The following is a 19,558-nucleotide window of genomic DNA, read 5'->3' on the forward strand; positions in this document are numbered from 1 at the left end:
GATGATATTTGAGACAGATGCGGAGAATTGGATATTGACGTATTGCAGGTAGATGAATGAGAATAGTGCCTATAGTAATGGTGATGCTGGGGCAACCTATTATAGTAATAGGAGTGGTGCGGTGACCTGCTATAATAATGGCGTCGATTGGAATCACAGTATCCAGAGTGACCCAAGCCCGATGGAGATCTGGGAGATCAGGATCATTCCCTGGATTGCAGAGCTGGAGGAGGCGACCGGTGGTAACGCCACCTTGGCGAGATGTGTGGAGAGCGACAGACTCTTCGTGAATGCCTCATGGATTGAGCCAAATGTGCCAATGAAGGAGAAGGCAGTTCCGGCGAGAATTGGCTACGATCCAGGGTAGGAGATGATGTAATGATTCTCCGAGATTTTCGACATGTAGCTGCAGTAGTTTTCTCTGGTGAAGAAGTGATTGGGGTAGAGGGTCGTGTAGACTTTTCAATTCCACCCTCGGTGCTGGGCGTGGTGTCGTGTCGTGAGGGACTGGTGAACATTGTGGAGTAACATCCTCCAGAGCCAGCATGTGTTCCTGTACTGAAGGTTCGCTCAGTGCCGGTGAGTCACTCTGTGCCAGTGAATGATATGGTGCCCGGGAATCTGCTGGTGCCGGGGCGCGTGCTGGTGCCGATGGTTTGGTCGGTGCCAAGGCGGCAATCGGTGCGGCAAGGGCCATCGGTGCCAAGATTGCCTCTGGTGCCACACTTAGAGACGGTGCGGAGACCGCTTTCGGTGCCGTGTACAGCATCGGTACCGGGGAAGGCTTCAGTGCCGATGGTATTTTAGGCACCAAATGAGGAAGAGTCGAGGGATGCGGAGCTGAAGTGCTGCAACTTTGCTTCGCCTTAGGTGGGCCACGCATAGCTAGTGAGCCGGTGGTGCCCGGTTTGTACCCCATGGTAACACGCGTCGGGGGAAGAGAGCGAGAAAGCGATGGTCTTTTCTTCACCTTCTTCGGAGATGTCTTGGCCAAGGGGTCCGCTGACGATACGGTAGCGGCAGTATCTTGTGGCTGTAATACCCTATCAAAGAGGAGCATTTTAAGCCTCATGTCCCTGTCCCTCCTTCCTCTTGCGGTAAGTTTGGAGCAGTGAGGACTCTTCTGAGGTATGTGTCCCTCACCGTGGCACCTGATACAGAGCATGTGGCTGTTGGAGGCGGGCATTGCTTCACAGCACAAGCCGCACTTTTTAAAACCAGGCGAACTCGGCATGGTTGCCTTTTTTTTTTTTTTTTTTTTTTTTTTTTTTTAAAGAAAAGGGTGACGAACCTGATAGTAAAACTGTTTACAGGTAAAAACAGCTAACTTGTAAGAAAAAAAATTATTATTATTATTTTTTTTAACTAGAATGACTACAACTATATAACTAAGTAACTATTAATGAACTAAGTAAGAAACTAAATCTATCTAAAGTCTCTGAGTTCTTCCTTTCTCTCACTCTGACAGGGTCTGAGGAGAAAGAGTTAGTCCGCCCGCGGCCGAGGATGGTCAGGAGGAACTAGCAGGAGCTGGACTGTGCACACACAAATGGTGCGAAAAGGCACGACGCGCTTCGCGCATGCGCAGTCCGGCAGACTATGGCTGGAAAAGTTCTCCGATCTGCGGCGCCGGGACAAGCCCGACACCTACAGTGGAACACCCACGGGACAGTGCTTGAAGAAGAATAGACAACTGCAAGCAGACAAAAAATGGATTATACTGAACATTTAGTGAGAAGGGCTGGAACAAATGATTGTTGCCTCATCTTAACAGGAAGTGCTTGAAATTTCCACTGTAGAGCTGCAGTCTTGCTTTTGCTATTTGGTGCAGTGCCAGGTTAGGGACCTACCCTCACTGCACCTGTGCAGTTTAAATGCAGAAGGAGATGGGCTCCTATTCTTACTACCTTTAAACTCAGAGGTGCAGTGGGGGTAAATCTTGGACCCAGCGCGACCCGGGACTGAGGAAGCCTTCCCTTATTGACTAATGGTGTAGTCGATAAAAATTTGAACAACTACATGATTAGTGGATTACCCACCACTTAACCCTATATGGGACACATCCAGCCCACTCAGTTAACCTTATTAGCACAGGCACTACAATTGACTTTTTTTTTTCTTTCCACTCTCCCTTGTTTTGCTGTTATATATTTGGAGGGCCCCCCCTTTTTTTCCTCCAATGAAACTCATCTGAGGAAGTCAGTTTTGCCCACAAAAGCTCATGATACTATATATATATTTTTTTTGTTAGTCTCTCAGGTGCCACAGAACTATTCATCGTTTATAAAGGTGTAACTTCTGTATGCAAAACTCAGCCTAAGGCTTTGTCTAGTCCAGCACTTTTGCCAGTCAGAGGTGTGAAAAACCCACCCTCCTGCCCAACACAAGTTTCAGCAACAAAAGCACTGGTGGGGGCAGTGATATGTCATCAGGAGATGCTTTCCTGCTAACACTGTTACTGCTGCTTGTTAGAGGTGTTTAAGTTATGCCAGTGGAAGAGATCTCTTCCATCAGCATAGACCTTACAGCAGTACCGCTGCGCAACGGTACGGTGTAGACACAGACTACCTATGCTAGTTATCAAGTGGCTCCAAACAATAATTAGCACGTATACAACATTTTTATATTCAAGTGACTTTATAAAAATTGACTGAATCCTTAAAACACTTGGATGAATTAGATATTATATTCATATAATAAATGGGGAAGCTGGAGGGGGAGGCTGTAGAACTCACTTGTTCTTATTTCTTGCTTTAAGTGGTCTAAGTGCTACTACACAGAACAGTGAACCACAGCCAGTAGGTATGTGGGTTAAAATTACACTGTAACTTTCTCACTCAGGGGTGTAAAAACCAGCCCCCACCCTGAGCTCAGCGAGTTACAGCACGGTAAAGTGCTAATATAGATAGTGCTACAGTGCTGCTAGCTGATTGATGGGCAATAATTTGACAGACAGGGGGCTGCTCCAAGATTTTGGAAACTGGTCAAGGGCTGCACTCTTCCAGGATATTAATAGAGGAATTCTGAGGTCTGAGATGAAGGTTGGGTGCAGAAGGGAGCTTGGGGGGAAGGAATTGGGGTGTAGGAGAGATAATGGAGTCTGGGAGGAAGTTTGGATGAAAGAGGCAGTTGTGACCTAGGGAATGGGACTGGGATGCAGGATTTTAGGATGTGACCTAGGGTAGGAGGGGATTGTGATCTGGGGCAGGAGATTGGGGTGCCAAATCTAGGAGGGGGGTATAGGTGCAGTAGGGAGCAGAAGGTTTGGGTTTGCGGGGGGAGGGGAGGCGGGCAGAGGGTCGGGGAAGGGAGGGGCTGGGGTGCCAGAGGCAGGCTCTGGCTGGGAGGCAATTACTTGCAGAAACCTGAGGCAAACTGTTTGCTTCAGGCTGCTCGCTGCTCCATGTGGCTCCACTTGAGGCATAAGAGAGAGGAGGAAGGGGAGGTGGTTGAGGAGAGAAGGAGAAGACTTCCTACACTGCCCCTGCTCCTGATGCCCTATCAGGAGGCTCGGATACACTCAGTAGAGCCACACTAGGTGCATAAACATAAGAGGTTTTATTGCCAAAGCATTTTATGCCTTACAGCCTTCACCCATTACTAAATATGTGCTTCTCACCGTGGAGAAGCAGGCAATTAAGCAAGCAAGCAGGCAAGCAAGGATCCAATGCTTATGCCCCTTCTGCTACCAACAATCCCGGGCCCTCCGTCCATGCTCTCGAGGGCTGGTAGTGGGCGCTGCTCCAGCGTGGGGAATTCCTGGGCATCCACCTGGCCTAGATCCACAGGTGGGATTGTCCGTTCAAACAGTGCCTTTCGGCTGTTTTATAACTATTCCTTTCTTAGGGGCATAAACATTCACAGGCAGATTCTAGCAAGAAACACCACTGCTATCCAATTCCCACACATGTCGTTGAGCCTAATTATCTCACAACTTGTTTATGCAGCTTAGGAGGCCTTGAGCCAGCTCATCACTGAGCTAGAACTGGCCCACCGCTGGCTCCAGCCGAGCCACCTGCAAGAAACAGCAAGGGTAACTGACAGCCACCCCTGACAGCTCCCAGCAAAAATTCTTATTTCCTATTGCCTGGAAACTGAGAGATTGGCCAATGGGAGCTCACAGATTTTGCTGGAAGGCAGGAACTGCATGAGAAGTCTCCCTCCTTCCTCCCCAGCCATCTGGAATGGAGAACAGACGGCTTTTTAAAGCATGAGCTGTTTTCTGTGAAAAGCAGGCTGGGCGAAATGTGGCCCGCGGCCCAGATCCAGCCTGCCAAGCCTCCATATCTGGCCTGCGGACTGTGTGGGTACCCCCCAGGCAGGCTCCCTGCTTGCCTCACCCCTCCTGCATGCGGCTCAGAAACGGGGCTGCGGAGCAGTTTTTCTTTAAAAACAGAGTCCAGAGAGAAGGGGGGAAAGCTTTGGGAGCTGCTTCCCTCCCCCCCAGCACAATCCCATTGGCTGATTTCTGGTCAGAAACCAGCCAATGGGAGCTTCCTGTTTCAGTAACAGGCAGCTATGAAGCACAAGGGGCTCTAGAGCACATGGCAACTGTCTGTACAGGGACTGGGCAGGCACTGCACAGTTCCCTCTTAAGCTGTGCTGCCCCACAGCTCACAGGTGATTAATCAGTCCCATCTCCGCCTCCACCCCCGCGCAGTCAGAGGCTCAGGGATCCATGTACTGAACTGACTACCTAGGTGGAGCTAATTAATCACCTGTGAAGCTGTGCTATGGCACAGCTTAGAGGGAACAACTAGCAGGCAGGGAGGCTGATTCAGGAACAGCTGCTGGCCGGTAAGTCTCCTAGCCAGAGCCTGCCTCTGGCACCGCAGTCCCTCCTTTACCCAACTCTTTACCCCACCACTCCTGCCTCCTACTCCACATACTCAAATCCTCTGCCCCCCTCCTGTACTCATATCTCCTCCCAGATACGGCACCCAGTCCCCTGCCCCAGATATCAGTCCCCTCCTGCCCTTGCTCACAACCCAAAACCCTGCACCCCCCTCCTGTATCCTAATTCCCTGCCCTAGGTCACAATACAACCCCCTGCACTCTAATCTAGTGCCCTAGGTCACAAGTGCCTCTTTCACCCAAATTCCCTCCCTTATCCCAAGCACTTTTCTGCACCCAACCTCCATCCCAGACCCTGCATGCCCTCCATTAATATAATGGAAGAGTGCAGTCCTTGACCACTTCCTAAATTCTTGGAGTGGCCGCCCCGTCAAAAATTATTGCCCACCCTTGGCCTAAAGGGTCCTGGTGAGGTGGCCATGGGCCAGATATGGTGGCTTGGCAGGCCAGATCTGGCCCACTGGCAGCTAGGGTTGCCAGGTAGACCCCGTTTCCAGGTGGACACACTTGATTGTGGGAGGGAGGGGGAGAGGGAGGGGAGAACTGGCCAGGAGGGGGGCGGGACTGGTTGGGAGGCGGGTGGGGTGGGAAGCAGAGCTGGTGGGGGGTCTGGGGGCCACGGGGCTAGACGGCAATGAAGTTTACAGGATCACTCGGCAAAGGCTTTCATTGCCGACCGATCCCCGTCTTGACTGCTGCTTTGTGCCGACAAACAGTTGAGCTGGCACAATGCACTGGCCATTTTTATTCTAATGAAGCAGGGGATATTTAAATCCCCGCTTCATTGACTATGTCAGTATGTCTAATTTACATGCCTCAGTCAGCAGAGGCATGTAGTGTAGACATACCCTTGGTATGAGACAAGTACTGACGTAAGAAATGTTTCTCCTTTGAATAAGCAAGCTGAGCGGTCCCTGTTTACTCTTGAACAGTAGCATAACCAGGTACTATTTCCTGTTGGGATATGCAGTATTTTGTCTGTATAATACCACATGGATGATATTGTTCCATTCATTTGAAAGAGGCAATTTCACATCATACTTTATAAAGAAAAACTAAGACCCAGAAAGAGAATAGATGCCACTGAGGAGAGGACAATGCGATAGCAGGAGAGGGAGATTGGTAAGATCCTAGCAACTTGTGTTACATTACTGTGTGTTTCTATAAGAAATATACTTACAAAAAAGGAATCAAACATTTTTATTATTAATATTTCAGAAGGTCTGAAAGGAACCTCAACAGGTCATAGCCTACTCCCCTGCCCTCAAGGCAGGACTAAGTATTATTTAGATCATTGGTTCTCAACCTGGGGTGCACGCACCTTCTAGGGGTGCGAGATGCCCTTTCTGGGGGTGCGAGACATGCCAGATTTTTATGATATATCTTAGGTTTAAAACTGACCTACTTCAACGATCTTAATAAGGGGTGCGAGAACATATTTTGAGAAACAAAGGGGTGCAGGCTGAAGTAAGGTTAAAAATCACTGATTTAGACCATCCCTAACAGGCGTTTGGAGATATTTTTAAGCAGTTTAAATAATAACAGAGATTTCTCTTTCTCCTTCCCACATCTCTTTTTTTAAAGCAGACAGCAGCCATGGATAATTAGGCCCACTTCAGAGAGCAACCCATAGGAAACTAGTTTCTGACATGTACTAGATATTTTGTAAACAGAGTAAGAAGGAACATGCCCTGCCCAAAATAGCTTACTACCTAAAGACAAAAAGTCAACACAAGGAGAAGGAATTCAAAAATTATGTGAGTGATCAAGGTAGTGATATGCAGGGCTTTGGCAACACAAGGTTAAGATATAACTACTATTTTAAATAACAAGTTATTCATAATTACTTTTCAAACTTATATTTAAAAGTCATGTAGATACTTCACCAGCTTCACTACAGAAATGGGTCTTTAGGAAATACATGACTGTGAATAAAATGATGAAAGAACTCCGAAGAACGCTCATCACATAGGAAATAATGTGAACTAAGTCACTGATACATTTATTCAAGTAGCTGATCAAAGAATAGTCAAGGCTAACATCACTGGTGGAGCAGAGGAAGAAATGGGGAGAATGATATGAAAGAAACAAAGACAGGTATTTGAGATGGAGTGGAGTGGAGTGATATAAGGCTCTGAGAACAGTGACAAGCTTGAACCTGAGGCACAAGGGAAGAAGGAGCAAGTGAGACCACTGGTTACAGTAAAGTGCAAGGAAGATATTTCAGGGACATTTTTTGCATGGCTCTGAGGGGGCAATACTGGTGTTGGGAAAACTCAGGGAGTATGGAGCTGTGGCTCTATCATTGTGCATGGAAGAACTCTATTTTATTTTTCCCCTCATTACTGTGGAACTGGTTTAATTTTTCCAAAATCTTAATGTTTATTTTTCTCATTGCCAATTTACAGACTATTGAGTCAGTTGTAGTCTGAAAAATGCCAGCATAAAACAATGGCACATTCTTAACTCAATCAACCTGCTGGGAAAAAAAAGACACTCTAGTTCAGTGGTCTCCAACCTTTTTACACCGAAGATCACTTTTTAAATCTCAGAACAGGCGAAGATCTACCGCCCCGCCCCTTCCTTGAAGTCCTGCTCCTTTCTTGAAGCTCTCTATTCTCCTCCTGTCCATCACTTGCTATCCCCAGCCCTTACTTACACACTCTGATAAACAGTTTATTTTTAAATTATGCGATATATAAAATTAAAATCACGTGTTTATAGTTATGAAATAAATGGTCTGTTTTTTATTCATGCTATTTAAATCTAAAATGAAGCATTTATAATTATACATTTTTTGGGGACCGAGTTCTGCGGTTGGGGGCAAGGGAGAGGGAACAGAGTGCTGGGAGGGCAGAGGACAGGGTTCTGCAGCAGGGGTCAGGGTGCCAGTGGGGACAGAGTTCAGGGAGTGGGGACAGAGTTCTGTAGCTGGGGACAGGGGAGTGGAGTCTGGGGAGCGGGGACAGGGTGCCAGTGGCAGCAGAGTCACCCGCATCTGCCTCCTCTCAGGATTCTCTCCCCCCCCCCCCCCCCGCAGGAAGCCAGCACATGCCTCCTCCGGGCCCCCCGCGGCGCAGGGGAACACCGAGCGTGCCTGCCGCAAGGCTAACCCCCGCCTCTCACGGTGGGGCCAAACCCCCTCGGGAGCCTGCCTCAGGGACAACCCCCACCCCTCCTGCAGCGGGGCCAAACCCCCTTCCCGTGGCACAGCGCAGCCAACCCCCTCCTGCAGCACGGCCAACCACCGTTGGCGCCTGCTCCGAGGTTAAACCCCCCTCCCACGGCGCGGCCCGGCCAACTCCCTTTCCTCCTGCAGCGCGGCCAAACCCCAGGGCTGACTCCCGCTCCCATGGCACAGGGAAACCCCTGCGCCCAACTCACCCCTCCGGCACCGGCGGCGAAGGGAAGCCTCCGCACTCCTCCTCTAGCCAACGCCCCCTCCTGCAGCACGCAACAGAGCTGTGGGAGGGGGAGCAGCCCACGCACTTCCGGAACCCCCGGAAGTGATGCAGGCTTCAGAGAGGACTTCCGTCCACCCCCCGGGAAGCCGGCAGTACACTAGAGGTAGGTAGTGGGGCTTCTCGGGGGTGGGGGGAAAATAGGGGGCCGGGTTGCCCGAACACCTCGTGATCGACTGGCCGAGGCCTCGCGATCGACCAGTCGATCGCGATCAACGGGTTGGTGACCAGGGCTCTAGTTTGTCACCCAGAACGAGCATGCAGGACTGTTAGTCAGAAAAAAAGGTTTTACCTTTAAAGTGATGAGATTTTATTTGAAAATTGAGAGAAAATGAAAAGTGAAAATTCCATAATGCTATTTTTATACTTGCTTTTCTGAGTACAGCTACTTTTAAAAATCAATAGGTGCTTAAATTCATACATCTGAACATGAGTGTGTGTAGACTGGGAGCATCTTAACGCTCTCTCATAATATAAAAATAAGACATTCAATTAAATTAAGTGGTGGAAAATTCAAAATTAACACAAAGATAAAACTTTTCACACAATGCAAGTTACCCTGAGAAAGTCATTGGCACAATCATGGAACTGAAACAAAGAGTTTAGCAGGATGCAGAAAAGGACGAAAGATTTACATAAAACAAGACTATCCATCATTATAATAGCAAATTTTTAAAAATCTAAGTACTGGAAAGAACGTAAGCCTTCATGCTTCAGGGTACAAGTAACCCTCTAACTACTGGGGATTAGACAAACTCCACTGGGGCAGGTTATCCCATAAAGGTGCATTGATATTGAACCATTAATCGGATTCAGAATGATAATCCTTATGACTCAACAGTTTCTACAATACATTTCTAGTACCAGCTCTCCCTCCTTGCCCACACCTACCCCGACCTTCATAAAGACTGCCCTCCGGTGATTTCAATGCACCACTGTAGTACACTCCATGACTGATTTCAATTAGCCCCCTCCAAGTCAACAAACTCTTACCTCAAGCTTCAGAACATCATGCTGAAGTTTGCGCTGGAATTCTAAGAAGTTTGAGATTGTTAGCTTTCCTTTCAGATCAGATCCAAAAAAGTACGTTGTCAGGGCAGAGCTGAAGCCAGTCTTTAAAGTATTTCCTGTAGTAGAACGGTCTCTGTGACGCATGCCCATGCACGTTTGGGAGCGAATAATGCTCTGGACCTAAGCAGGAAAAAACGTAGGAAAAACAGCATCATAAAGAAATACTTGCATTAGCCAATGTATCACTTTTATCTGTGCCTGCTGGCTGAAGTGTTACACTTGACCACTTTGTGGTTCTTAAGCCTGGAAAGTGGTTCTTTACAAAAGGAGGTTACTTTGTTATTTCAGCGCAGAGGGTGGCTTGTTGTAGATTTCTATTTTTTCCAATCCTCAGTTTAAAAAGTACATTAGAAATGTGGTTGTTACCTTCATATTTTAACCAGTTTGATGGCCTAGCTGATCTTGTCCTGGAGGGAACAGTGCTACTAGTAAAAGCACTAGGGAAACAGAATCACTTGTAGACAACAGGAAGTTTATCTTTTCAAAAGCAGTAGGTAAGAGCCCAAGATGTATTGCATGGAAGGAGGGGTAGAACAGCTGTAACCTTGTCTACATGAAGTATCTCATAAGTTATATACACTGATCTAGTATATATTTTCAAATCTTACCAGTTTTGTTCATTCCTCCCCCTCGCTATTATTTTTATAATAATAATGTGCAGATATGCTTCACTGTCTGAATCACTGATATAGATTTCAAATCTGAGAGTTATGGTTTGTTTAATCTTCTGTACTATAGAAAAATCAATACAAATAATTAAAAGAAACGGTGTAAAGAATAATAAGGCACAAATAAAGTTACTTGCAAAACTTATGCTTTCTCCTCCATGTTTTTAAAACACAGCATAACATTAAAACAATGCATGGGTAACTGAAGAACTGAAAAAAACAATAAAATCTGGTAGCACTTTATAGACTATCAAAACGTGTAGATGGTATCATGAGCTTTTGTGGGCACAGCCCACTTCTTCAGATGACTGAGTGTTGGATGTCTAGGATCAAAATAAATAGGAGACACGGAGTGGTGGTGGAAGAATGGAAAATTGGGGGGGGGGACAAGAAAAGGCAGTGGATAAAATAATATATCAAGGGAAAGCCAAGTCTATAAACACCTAAGACTAGATAGTCAAAGGAGGCAGATAAGAACCATTAATTAGCAAATAACAGAGAGTCAGGAAACACTTAAAGACTGATGAAACATCTAGATGGCATCATGAGATTCTTCAAAGACAAAGAACCATTCTCTCCCCCATTGTTTGATAGGTAGGTAATGTCCTAACCATCCAATATCTTTGTTTAATCCAGAGGTGTGAGAATTGAACTTGCGAATGAGCTGAAGCTCCAGTCCTTCTCTGTGTATTTGGCTCCTGTAATTGGTTTGTAACAAAACAGCCACTTGAAGATCTGTTAATGCATGCCCAGGGAGACTGAAGTGTGCCCCACAGGCTTTTGCATGTTTCCTTTACGGATATCTGATTTGTGTCCATTAATTCTTTCACGTAGGGACTGTCCAGTTTGTCCAATATATATTGCAGTGGGGCATTGCTTGCATAGATTAAATTACTGGATGTACATTTGAATGAGCCTCTGATTTGGTGGCTTATGTGGTTGGCTCCAGTAATGAGTTTCCTTGTATAGATATGTGGGTAGAGTTGGCACCACGGCTGATTGAAGGGACGGTTTCCTGGATGTTTATGATGTAGCTGTGTAGCACGACTGTTGGAAGTAATACATTTCAGGTTGTGGGGGTTGTCTGTAAGCGAGAATAGGCCTTTCCTCCAAGGCCTCCGACAGTGAGGGATCATTTTCCAAGATAGGTTGTAGACTGCGGATAATGCGTTGGAGAGGTTTGAGTTGTGGACTGTGGGTGATGACAAGTGGAATTCTCTTTATTTTCTCTTTTGGGTCTGTCTTGAAGTAGTTCATGTATGGGTACTTGTTTCCTAAAACTGAAACACCCACCTGGAGAAGTGAAAAAACAAATTGATGGAACCAAAAAAGTATCTCAGAAGGGCGGGACCAGAAGTATAAGAGGGGCAGTTCTCAGCTCAGTTGGAGCCCAGCATCTGAGCAGAGAGAAGGCTCAGCCGAAGCTCCAGAGGCGATGAAGGGCCTCATCCTGCCGCCTTCAGTGGTACAATTGGGTTGGGCCACTGGGACCACTGCTGTGCCCCAAGGACTGTTCCAGGCTGCCACAACCACTGCTGGAGCCTGGTGACAACTGGAGGCTGCAGAAACCTCTGCTAAGTCCTGAGGCCTATCCCAGACTCCTAGGGCATAGGCCGGCCTGGAAAACTGGGCAGGTCCCCCGGACCTCTGCTTGAGCCACCCCCAGAATCTATGGACACCCTGATAGCTCTTTTGACCCCCCGCAGAGCTGGCAGACTCAGCATGGAGCCAGGTAGGATCTCAGGGGGAACCGGGAAGTAGCCCGGAGGAGTCAGCCCAGTTCCAGCTGAGGACATGGAGTTCAGCTGCGCAGCGTGTTGCGACCCGGATTCCCACTAACCCACTGATCGGAGCAGCCTGTTGCAGCCAGGATCCCCACCAACTCAGGGGCAGTCGGCGCTGCCACTGCTAGAGCCCTGCGCTGAAATGCAGTGGAGTGGGTGGGCCTGCGTCCCCCTGCCAAACTGTATTATGGGTGGCAGGTTCCCCCCTGAAGGAGCAAACCACCTGTGCTCATCGGCCCTCTGCCTGCAAGGAAGTCCGCCAGCTCCACCTGCTGTCATGCCTGGCTTTATAAACTGTGGCCGTATTTGTTTGCCCGCCCTGATCCCAAGGCCTGGCTTTATAAATTGTGACTGTTTGTCTCTTTCTCAGCCTTGCCTGGGCTGAGACTTAGGGGAGAGAACGAAACTGCTTGCCTGCATGCTTGTCGCCCCGCCCTAACTGTGCAACAGGGCTCCGAGACTGGTTTGTGGGCTGGCGAACGAGTCGACAGCGGCTGTAGGAAGGCAGCGTGGCTACCCACGGCCTGAAAGCAGTACACTTCCTTATGACATTTAAGGTAAATTTCTTTCTTTGGCTAGGTGTATACTAAATCTGGAAGGTCGGTTTAAGAGACACAATTCCAGGTATGTAAAGAATGTAGCTGGAGTTGACATACCTTAATCCAAGCTTGGTGCCATTTTCACAGCAGGAGGTTGACATTAGCAAACAGTCCCACCGGCTTTCCTTACTCTGCGAGGAGTACTGGCGCTGACCGGGGGGCACCCTTAGTGTTCAATTTAGCACATTTTCATTAGATCCACTAAATTAAATGCCAGGAGATTGATCTATGGCATGTAAGTATCTAAAAATCTAGTTGTTTGTCTTCTTCCAACAAGCAACCGTGAAAAAAATATGGCTCATTAGCAACTGGGAGATCAATTTAACAACCATTCTAAAGATGTAAAGATATGAAGGAGGATGAGTGGGAATCTTCCAGAAACCACAAAAAGGGTGCTCAGAACCAGAGAATGAGGAGGATGGATCTAGCCTTCTTACTGTCCACTAACATTTACATTTATAGTACCCTAGACTGCATAAGTTACTGGTGAAGGTACTAATGACAGATTTTATAACTTTTTCTAAATGCAGAAGCAAATTGAGACATTAGCTCTTTAAAAAGAAAACAAATATTCTTCATCTGTTTAAATCATCATTCATATTGTCAGTTGTATGTCCTAAGAATTCACCCAGGCTTGGTGTCCTCTAGTGAAAATAAATCTAAGATCCTGGGTTTAGTGCCTTGTAACTATGTGTCTATGTGCAACAAAGCTTTTGTCATACACCGGTGCTTAAATACTCTCCCTCCACCCCCTCAACCATAAAAGCTTTGCTATAGCAAGTACTAGTGCAGGGGTTAGCAACCTTTCAGAAGTGACGTGCCGAGATTTAACTTCTATTTACAGATCTGTGTGCCATTGATACTTTTAAAAGTCAATAACAGTTCTACTTACATTTTAGCAGCTTCATTAATAAATAAAGATGCAGAGCTTATCGTTTAGTGTGATCCTTGGCCTAAGCTTTCCCTTGCTGAGTTCCCCAATCTTGGGCTTGTAGTTTGATATTTTAAGCACCACACAAGCCTCGTCTCCAGCGCCACTCCACCAGTGATGAAGGCAGAAGAATGGCAGCCTGATTCCCGCCGCAGCAGCAGCAGCCACCACCACAACAGCTCCCCAATACTCCCATGCCACGCTGCAGCCCCAGGTCCAGCCCCACCGGCTGCCCCACAGCCTGCCTCAGGAGCAGCTACCACTTGGCCCTAATCCAGCTCCAGCCTTTCCCCAGGGCTGAAGCTGGGGCTATAGCCATGTGGTGACTTCCCAGTTGTCCTGGGTGGCAGCCCCAGAGGCTGGAGGAGGTGCCGCTGCCGCAGCCATATAGTCACAGGCCAGCCCTGGAGAAGATACTACTATAGCCACGCAGTCCTGGGCTGGCCCCGAATGCTGGAAAAGCCTCTGTCTCAGCCCCAGCGCTGCCACCTCCCACCATCACTGGGTGCAGCCTAAACTGCTGCCAGGGAAGTGGGAGGGCTTCAGTGGCAGCACGGGCTCCCCACTGTGTGTGTGCGGGGGGGGGAAGCTGAATTCTCCATGTGCCACTCAAAATCAGCTTGCATGCCACTTATGGCACGCATGCTGTAGGTTGCTGACCCCTGTACTAGTGTAAACAGTCCTGCAACAAAGCAAGCCCTGCTTTTAGTGACTTGGCAGCGTCCATCCAATTGTGTTGCTACAAGCTGTTTTGTGCAGACATACCCTGAGGAAGCAAACTTGTTTCTCAAAAACAAAGGTAAGGGCTGATGCCTCCAGGTGTTGTCATCCTCACAGCAGGAATGAACTTTACCTAGGGGTCGCCCTCAGAAAAATGCACTTCAAAGGGTGACTGACCTATTTAAGGTGAGGAGCAAAAGCACCCTGTGTTACCTCTATCTATCCTTCTCTCCCTCCTTCACCTAAGAAAACAAAATAAACAGGCTATGGATTTTGGAAGCAGATCCTTTCTGGAGAATCTAGATCAGCAATGGGTCAGTAATGTTTTTGTGAACATGTGGTAAGGGACTTAAACCAAATCTAGTCTGTTAATCTTTAGTACTTAGGAAGTATTTTCTCTTATTTTCTCTTGTAAAATCAGAAATGGTTAATCACAGAACACTAGAACTGGAAGGGACCTCAAGAGGTCATCGAGTCCAGTCCTTGGCCCTCATGGCAGGTCCCAGCACCATCTAGACCAGTGGTCTCCAACCTTTTTACACCCAAGATCACTTTTTAAATCTCAGAACAGGTGAAGATCTACCGCCCCGCCCCTTCCATGAAGCCCCACCCTCTCTATTCTCCTCCTCTCCATCACTTGCTATCCCCAGCCCTTACTTACACACTCTGATAAACAGCTTATTTTTAAATTATGCAATACATAAAATTAAATCAGATGTTCATAGTTATGAAATAAATGGTCTTTTTTATTCATGCTATTGAAATCTAAAATGAAGCATTTATAATTATACATTTTGTGTGGACAGAGTTCTGCAGCTGGGGGCAGGGAAGAGGGAACAGGGTGCTGGGAGGGCAGAGGACAGGGTTCTGCAGCAGGGGACAGGGTGCCAGTGGGGACAGAGTTCGGGGAGTGGGGACAAGGGAGTGGGGACAGGGGAGTGGGGACAGAGTTTGGGGAGTGGGGACAGGAATGGGGACAAAGTTCTGTGGCTGGGGCCAGAGGAGTGGGGACAGCGTTCTGTGGCTGGGGAGTGGGGGGGCTGGGGAGGCGGAGAGTCCCCTGCATCTCCCTCCTCCCAGGATTCTCCCCTCCCCCCAGGGAAACCAGCCCGTGCCTGCCCCGGGGCCAACCCCACGCGGCGCAGGGAAGCCCCGAACGCGCCTGCCCCAGGGCCAACACCCCCCCGCATAGGGAAGCCCCACGCATGTGTGCCTGCCTGCCTGCCCAGGGGGCCGACTGACCGCCCCCCCGGCACAGGGAAGCCCCGGGCACGCTTGTCCCGGTGCCAATCCCCCGCCCCCGCGCAGGACAGCCCTGCCTGCACGCGCCTGCCCAGGGGGCCGACCCCCCAGCACAGGGAAACCCCACGTGCGGTTGTCCCGGCACCAACCCCCCCGCCCTCCCCGCGCAGGGAAGCCCCACGCGCCTCCTTGAGGTAAGTAGTGGGGCTTCTCAGGGATAGGAGGGAAATGGGGGCGGGGCAGACAGGACGTCTTGCGAGCGACTGGTCGAGGCCTCGCAATCGACCAGTCGCTCGCAATCAACTTGTTGGTGACCACGATCTAGACCATTCCTGACATATGTCTATTCAACCTGCTCTTCAATATCTCCAGAGATGGAGATTTCACAACCTCCCTAGGCAACTTATTCCAGTGTTTAACCACCCTGACAGGAAGTTTTTCTTAACATCCATCCTAAACCTCCCTTGCTGCAGTTTAAGCCCATTGTTTCTTGTCCTAATGGCTTATGCTGGTATTCATTTGAATCCTACTTCCTTATAGTTAAATCATAGTGTCTTATTCTTTAATGAACACTAATCAGGTGTTGTGAAATGTGCAGATAACTCTGTTTAGAGCTGGTAAACTGTTATATATTCATCTCCTTACAGGTTCACCATAGTCAGCAAGTTATATGGGCCTGTGGTGCCCATGCTCCACTGATATTCAGGAACATGGGCCTGGCCACACCAATGACTGGGCTCATGTTTTCAGAACTGTCCTTCCCAGAAGATGGACCAGGGTAACTGCCTCTGGATGTGCACTTTGGGCAGCACTTCTGTTCTTCCCACCCCCACCTGGCCACGATCCGGGCCCCTTCCTTCAAGCCCCCACACTGCCTCTTTTTGGCTTCTGACCTCTACCCAAAGTGATGCTGGGAGAACAGAGCAGGACAGGGTGGGCCAATGCCAAATTTGCTCACTGCTGCTGGCACCAGGCCCTGTGCTAATCTCCAAGGCTGTCCTAGAGCTTGCACCCCCCTGAAACATGGGACCTGGGGCAGTTGCCCCCGTCTATCCTATGGATAGGATGGCTCTGTTTAGACCCATTCTGAGCACCACCAAAATTATACAAATTTGGTGCCCTTACCAGGTGATGCTTCCCTGGTATCAGTTAACTGGTATGTGGTAGTAGCCTGCCATGAGCAAAGGGCTGCCTCAGCCCCACGGGGCAGTAGAAACTGACCACCCCATGCATTGGGAACAGGGAGCTGGATGCCCCCCGCAGTGGAGTCTGCTTAAGCTGGACTAGCGCAGCCCCCCATGGGATCCTGTTTAATCAGTTAGTTGGTTATACCTAACTGATTAACTGGGATTGTACATCCCTAATCTGTACTGGCCAGCAAAGGTTGGATATTGCAGAATACACATTTTGGGAGAAAATCCAGGATTGGACATTCATCAGGGTCATCCTGCAAGCAGTAACCAAGGGTCCTGGAAGCCAGAGCATGGCTGATGTTTGCTAGGAAGCTCCTGGAGTCAGTTGCTGAACCAGGATTATGGTTATACACAGACAAACACTCGGATGTGACCCGCATAATGGTTAGGCTGTCTGTGAGTGGCTCAGTGGGGAGTTACAGCAGCAAAGCAGTAAGTACTCAAAGTTGAGGAGCAGAGATGGCAACACCGGACAGGTCTGAATTACATCCTGAAATCTCTTAGTACTTAATAGAATTTAACACTTTAATCTTCTAAATACTTTATAAATATTATGCCTTGCATGTAGAATAGTGATAGAAATGTAGCCGTGTTAGTCTGGTGTAGCTGAAACAAAATACAGGACTATGTAGCACTTTAAAGACTAACAAGATGGTTTATTAGATGATGAGCTTTCGTGGGCCAGACCCACTTCCTCAGATCAAACAGTGGAAGAAAATAGTCACAACCATATATACCAAAGGATACAATTAAAAAAAATGAACACATATGAAAAGGACAAATCACATTTCAGAACAGAGGGGAAAGCGGGGGGGGGGGGAGGAAGGTAAATGCCTGTGAGTTAATGATATTAGAGGTGGGGAAGGGGAGATATCTGTGAGTTAATGGTATTAGAGGTGATAATTGGGGAAGCTATCTTTGTAATGGGTAAGGTCTTTGTTCAGCCCCCTGCGGAGAGTGTCGAATTTTAGCATGAATGCCAGTTCAGAGGATTCCCTTTCAAGTGCAGATTTGAATGTCTTCTGAAGTAGGATGCATGTGATTAGGTCATTGAAACAGTGTCCTTTCTGGTTGAAATGGCAAGAAACTGTTTTTTCTTTGTGAAAAAGGATCACAAAGAAAAAACAGTTTCTTGCCATTTCAACCAGAAAGGACAGGAGAACAGCTGAGAGGCGGGAGGTAAGCGGTCTCCACTTTCACTCCCGATAGTTCTTTCTTTGTCCTTCCTCTCTTGAAAGAAAAGTTAAAAAAAAAAAAAAAGTTATGGGGAAAAGAGGGGGGAGAGGGAGGAAAAGGAAATTTTATATACAAAGGGAGAACTAGAAGCTGTCTAGTTCTGTGGAGTGAGGAGCGCAGTTACAAGCGTCTGCAGCCTGAGGCGGTGAAGAGGAACTGGAGGAGGGGCTGGACCACACGACAGAAAGAGCGTGAAAGTCGCGAGCCCATGGCACATGCGTGGTCCGGCCAGACACTGCTAACGACAAGTCTCCGTCTGCGGCGCCGGGGCAAGCCCAGCACCCATAGTGGAGCACCCGCGGGGACATCCCCGAAGAAGAACTAAGATATTTCCCTTTTCCCTCAGAGAGGGGAAGGGAGCCTAATCTAACTCCATCTGCGGCTGCGGATGGTTGGAGAGAAACTGACAAGACCGGACCACGCTCAGATGAAAGGCGTGACGGGGCAGTCACACATGCGCAGTCCGGTAGGGGGCTACTGCTAATGAAAATTCCTCCGGTTTGTGGTGCTGGGATGAGCCCAGCACCTCGAGTGGAGCACCCTTGGGGACACTACTCAATGAAGAAAGAAGCTTATCCTTTCAAAGTACTTTGTAGTAGAACATCAATGCTGAGCTCAGGTTTGTCACTTGAAAAGTCAAACTTTGTAAATCAAGTATGATGGGATGTTAGTTTGGTTGGGGAAAATTAATGTAGTAATTCCAAAGTAGTCAAGCAAAGATTCCAAAGTAACCCTATGCAAATGGATAAAGACTATGTTCCAGGCAGATTAAGCACAGTTATTCACTATTATGATTAGGAACGTACTGCTAAGCAGTACCTTACTGTCATGCTTACTGGGATAACTGGATAACTGACACTCAGACAGGTTGAAGCAGCCCTCCCACATGTCATGGTGCAGCGGGCCTGCATCACAAGTTGGGGGGCCACTCCAACCCAGCTGGGTCTATGCCACTGACGACAGGGGGCACTCCTGCCCAGCATGGCCAAAGCAGCCACCTGCCCATATCATGAAGCAGCAGGCCTTGCCCAGCCCACCCACCCACCCACCGGGCTGGGAGCAGGGCACTGCTCAAGCCTGGCTGGGCCCATAGCAGTGCACGCAGAAGGCTGCTCCAGCAGCCCACCCCCCCTGCAGCATGATGCAGTGAGCAGGTCAACTGGTTAAAAATATAATTTAACTGATTAATACTCTAGATTGGACTTTACATGCCTCATTATGACGAAACAATAGCATTGTAATAAAAAATATCAGCAGGCTTGGTTGTGGAAGAAACCAAGGTCTGAATCCCTAACACCAGCTACACTATCATGGCAATCTATTTCTTCTGTTTGTGGTGCTGGACTTGTCCAGTAGACCTTCTCAGGACTGAAATAATAAAACAATGATGGTGGCTTTGCAGATTGAGACTGTAATTCTCCTGGTTTAATTAAAGGTTCTCTACTGGAAGCTGTAAAGACAAAGGTGTGTTGTGGCACATGTTGGTGCACAGAGCATGTACAAACTAGCAACTTTCTATGTGCCCTTACCTGCAACAGGTTGAACCTCTCTAATTCCTTGGGATCTGTCTGGTACAGAACTAGAGAATTTGCCGAAGCAGAGGAGATCAATATTGTCTAGCAGCATTACCAACACTTCCACTGCTTACTGAGCTTTTAGAAGACATTAAGAGGTAAATTAAAACTAAATAATAGCACAGAACCCTTAGAGCCAAGACTGGCGGCTGTAAACAAATTTATGGGATCACGGGAAACTAGGCCACACTCATGATAAGTGGACATCCAATTAACTAAAATCAT

The 19,558-nt window shown here is 48.0% G+C and overlaps 1 protein-coding gene across 3 annotated transcripts in view; it reads right to left on the bottom strand.

Moving 5' to 3' along the window:
• Positions 1 to 19,558, bottom strand: part of MICU1 (mitochondrial calcium uptake 1) — a 221,071-nt gene that overhangs the window by 66,612 nt on the left and 134,901 nt on the right. For all 3 annotated transcript variants that reach the window (XM_075935002.1, XM_075935003.1, XM_075935004.1), the window contains one exon: positions 9,309 to 9,506. In XM_075935002.1, coding sequence (XP_075791117.1) covers positions 9,309 to 9,506 — 198 coding nt within the window. The remainder of the gene's footprint in view (positions 1 to 9,308; positions 9,507 to 19,558) is intronic.

Source organism: Pelodiscus sinensis, chromosome 8 (genome assembly GCF_049634645.1).
Source record: "Pelodiscus sinensis isolate JC-2024 chromosome 8, ASM4963464v1, whole genome shotgun sequence".
NCBI lineage: Eukaryota > Metazoa > Chordata > Testudines > Trionychidae > Pelodiscus > Pelodiscus sinensis.